At 42.1% G+C, this 3,767-nt stretch overlaps 1 protein-coding gene across 1 annotated transcript in view; it reads right to left on the reverse strand.

Moving 5' to 3' along the window:
• LOTGIDRAFT_175994 (hypothetical protein) overlaps window positions 1-3,224 on the reverse strand; it is a gene marked incomplete at both ends in the record, with an annotated part of 6,021 nt that extends 2,797 nt beyond the window's left edge. Inside the window, one exon of the mRNA XM_009064333.1 lies at window positions 106-3,224. Coding sequence (XP_009062581.1) covers window positions 106-3,224 — 3,119 coding nt within the window. The remainder of the gene's footprint in view (window positions 1-105) is intronic.
• Between the last annotated feature and the right edge of the window lie 543 nt (window positions 3,225-3,767).

A 3,767-nucleotide genomic window follows, 5' to 3' on the forward strand; every position in this document is an offset into this window, starting at 1 on the left:
TCATCATCGTTGCACAAAGCATAAGGATTGTCAAGTCTAGTATTATAGCAGTTAAAACCATTCTCGGTGTATCGAGCTGTGTAACCAGTGACAGGAAGTAGATACTTGGTTCCATCAGGTCGAAGGTAGTTGGCCATATCAGGTTGAGCTTCAACTTCTACTAGATGCTCTTCTTGACCAGACAATGGCGGAAGGAATACCTCAAAGCGTTTAATGTATACGGCCTTCTCAAGGTCATGTGGACCAAACCAACCATTGTCTCTCAACCATTGAAAATTGGGTATCCTGAATGTAACGGTTTCTCGAGCGTAAAGAGCATTAAGATCTATGTAACCTTGATCATTAGCATTGGCCGGTGTCGTGGGAATGTCTCGGAAGTCGGTTATTTCATTGTTGATATGACAGAGAGGGTCCGGTGTGTAACTGATGACTTGTGCTACGGCGTCGTGGGACGGAGCCCTCAAAGCTGTTTCACATTTATCAGGTATTTCTCCGCCTCTTGTGTAGGTAAGAGCATCGCAGTATTCAGTAACAACTTCCCAAACATTCAGTGTTGATACCATAAATGCATTTACAGCGGTTTGTTTCAAGAAAGCTTGGTTCAAGCTATTGGTATTGGTGTAGGCAGACTTAAGGTCGTTGGCTTTCTTGTAGGCGAGGTAGGCTCTAGCAGCGTCTGACAAAGAGTCCATGAAATCAAATTGGTACTCGTAAAGCTCTTCATAGTAGGTTATCAATTCTTCAATCTCATTTCCGACATTAACACAGTCACCAGTACTAGCTAATCCGATTTCTATCAATGCACTTCCGGCTGATTCGGCCGAAAAGGCAGCTTCACAGAGGTCTTCAGCGACTGTCTCCCATTTTGCCCCAAAAGAAGTAATATCAGCCAATAAGACTTTAGGCGTGTAATCGTTGTATTTTCCGAGAAAATCGTTTGCTGTATCTACGGCGTCTTCCCCATCTTTCATTTTATCAATAAATATTCTTGCATCCCCCAACTGACCTTCATTATCGGCAAATTTTGTTCCTAGATCAATTGCTTGCTGTATTAGATCTGGAAACTCTTGGTCGCTCAACCGAGCAATAACTGCTGTCGTCACTCCTGCTTGGGCTAAGTCATTTAGTGCGTCCATGAAATCAAGGACACTTGAATCACCAATAATCTTACCAATCGGATTTGCCATTGATGCCAATGCCACTCCGACCTTAACAGTTTTCTGAAGTAGCTCCGCTACATTGATTCCAATGGCTAAGTTAAGGATTGTAGTGAACTTATGTTCAACTGAATTAGAAACAGATGTAATTTTGGCCTTGAATACCTCAAGTTGACCATCAATGTAGGCAATATCTGCATCGGCCTTGGTTTTATCGTAGTCCGCTAGAGATGAAAAATAGCTGGACAGCTCTTGAAAGTTTGTTTGTACCTCACCTCTGAACTGGTTGGAGATTGTTTCTGTCTGTACATTGATCAGGTGGGCTGCTCTATCAAGTTGGAGCTGATCTAGAAGGGTTCGATAGTCTATAGTTGGGTTCAGAATCTTCGTCGTCGACTGCTTGCTATTTTCAAAGGCCTGGATGAAAAGGAAAACACTATTTAACAAAGGATCCAGGTTGCAGAATATTGTATACTCTGAAGGGACGGAAGCTTGCTGACAAGCCGCATCCTTTGCCCACTGAGGAACAAAGCTCATGTGGGGCAAATTGGTGACGAAAGTCTCGAGTCCCTGAGTGTCGTAGCTAGTAACGTATCCTCTGATTGTGTTCTGTGTATCTATGATGACATCGTTGATTTCGTTGCCAGCTAAACTTGTGTAGCGAGCCATTGGTATATATGATAGCCATATCATTAAGTCATTCTTAGCTTTGATAACTTCAGATCTCCCCCAGTTTCCACTGGCTGCAACGTCCACGAGCTGTTTTGTCTGTTTAAGAACGAACTTCAGCAAACAGTCAAATCTGTACATCATGTTGATTCTACAGGTGTATCCACCATTACAGTCAAATCCGTGCGAACTGACGACGGAATTACATCCGATGTTGTTAGTACAGTCGAATGCGCTGGGCCAATCTATGTGGCACATGGAGTCGTCTACGGTAATATAAGGATTGTATGTGTTGTATAGCGAGTTGAGACCATTGCGATCGTTAGCTACGACTTTATCCTTGAACTCCGTCAAGACAGTTTGAGTTGTAGAAATAACAGAATTGATAAGGCTCAGTTCGTCGTTGTCTGCAAATCGACCTCTGACAAAATATTCTTGAACGGCGTTGTCGTACACGCATGGAGTGACGTCCGATAGACCAGCGCAGGTTCGGATTTTTGCGGCGAAGTCTTTAGCTTTGCAATAGTATTTTTGGGCGACTGGTTGCCCTGACCTGTCTGAACACTTTCTTTGGACTTGATCTTCAACTGCCTCAAATCCAACATATTGCCAATTACGTATCCACTTGTCGAACGAAGACTTTCCTTTCATAAGCTCTTCAAGAGATTCCCACATGAGTCGTGAATGATAAAAGACGTTGTCCTGTACAGATTCGGGAATAAACTCCAATATATCTTGGTGGAAAAGGGTTTCAATTACGACGGATCGTGAGGCTGAATCTACACCTAGCTTTGACTTTGCGTTAATGGTTGATAAGGATTTGATGGACACTTCTTGTACCCATCGACCATTATCGTATTGCCAATTGGTTTCTACGATCAACTGCTTCATTGCATCAAGACCATACTGCATGTTACAGAAGAAGGCGGAATCCATGCAGCTGTAAGGCCATGTGTCTTTTACATTGTCCCAACTCCAACACGCATCTGCGAATGAATTAGCAATGGAGTCCAAGTCGATTATTCCTCTTGGTTTGCTGCCCCCTTGATTGACAACTTTGTAATGGGAGTAGAGCTCGAACATATCCGACACAGTGATATAGTTGAGGTAGGACCATAGGTTGACCAGGTCAACTCGAGCATCGTGTTCTCTTGCTAACCAGGAGTCGTAGCTCAATGTGTTCTTCACCAACATAGCACTGACATTGTCACCATAGACTGTCAGGTCCAGGTAACCGGTTTCAGCATTAGGGTCTGCCAGGTACAAAGCGTTCATGAGTTCATTGTCTGAAACGGATGAACCAGACGATATCAAACACGTCTTGAATTCTGCATACGTTGATGACGCGACTGCCCATATCAGCAACAAGCCGATGTAGAAGCGGTTTGGATAAGCCATAGTGTACATTAAACTCATCTGAAATCAAATATGATCAAATTAGTATTATGAATTGGTTGCATCATTTTACACCATTCCAATTTTCAGTCTGACGAAAACCTCTTAACAATCCCTTTAAAGAGGGAGTTTGTGTGGTCTTTTTCAATATCTAAAACAAGGACTGAATATTATCGTGAAAATACTTCGAAAATCTGACTGCTTTTTCGAAAAGTTACAAGTAAATGAAGAGAGTTCAAAGAATCTGGAAACAAATAAGTTTTGGCTTTTTAGTAACCACGATTGTTCGAAATATGAGTTGTTATCTCAGTCTAACTTAAAAAAGACCGAACTTTCTTTCCATTTTATTTTTGTTTTTTTAATTTTATATATGGTCACTTCAGTTAGGATCTAACGACAGCCCTCTTGAACGTTCGTCAAATCAACCTCTTTACCTAACCTGATCAACACTGCGTCACAAAATGCTAGCGCTGGAGAGGGTAGAAATTTGATTGGTTGAAGCAGGTCAAAAGTTAATGTGGCGAACGTTTAAGAGGGTTGTCGTTA

This window comes from Lottia gigantea (genome assembly GCF_000327385.1).
Source record: "Lottia gigantea unplaced genomic scaffold LOTGIsca_617, whole genome shotgun sequence".
In the NCBI taxonomy this organism is placed as follows: domain Eukaryota; kingdom Metazoa; phylum Mollusca; class Gastropoda; family Lottiidae; genus Lottia; species Lottia gigantea.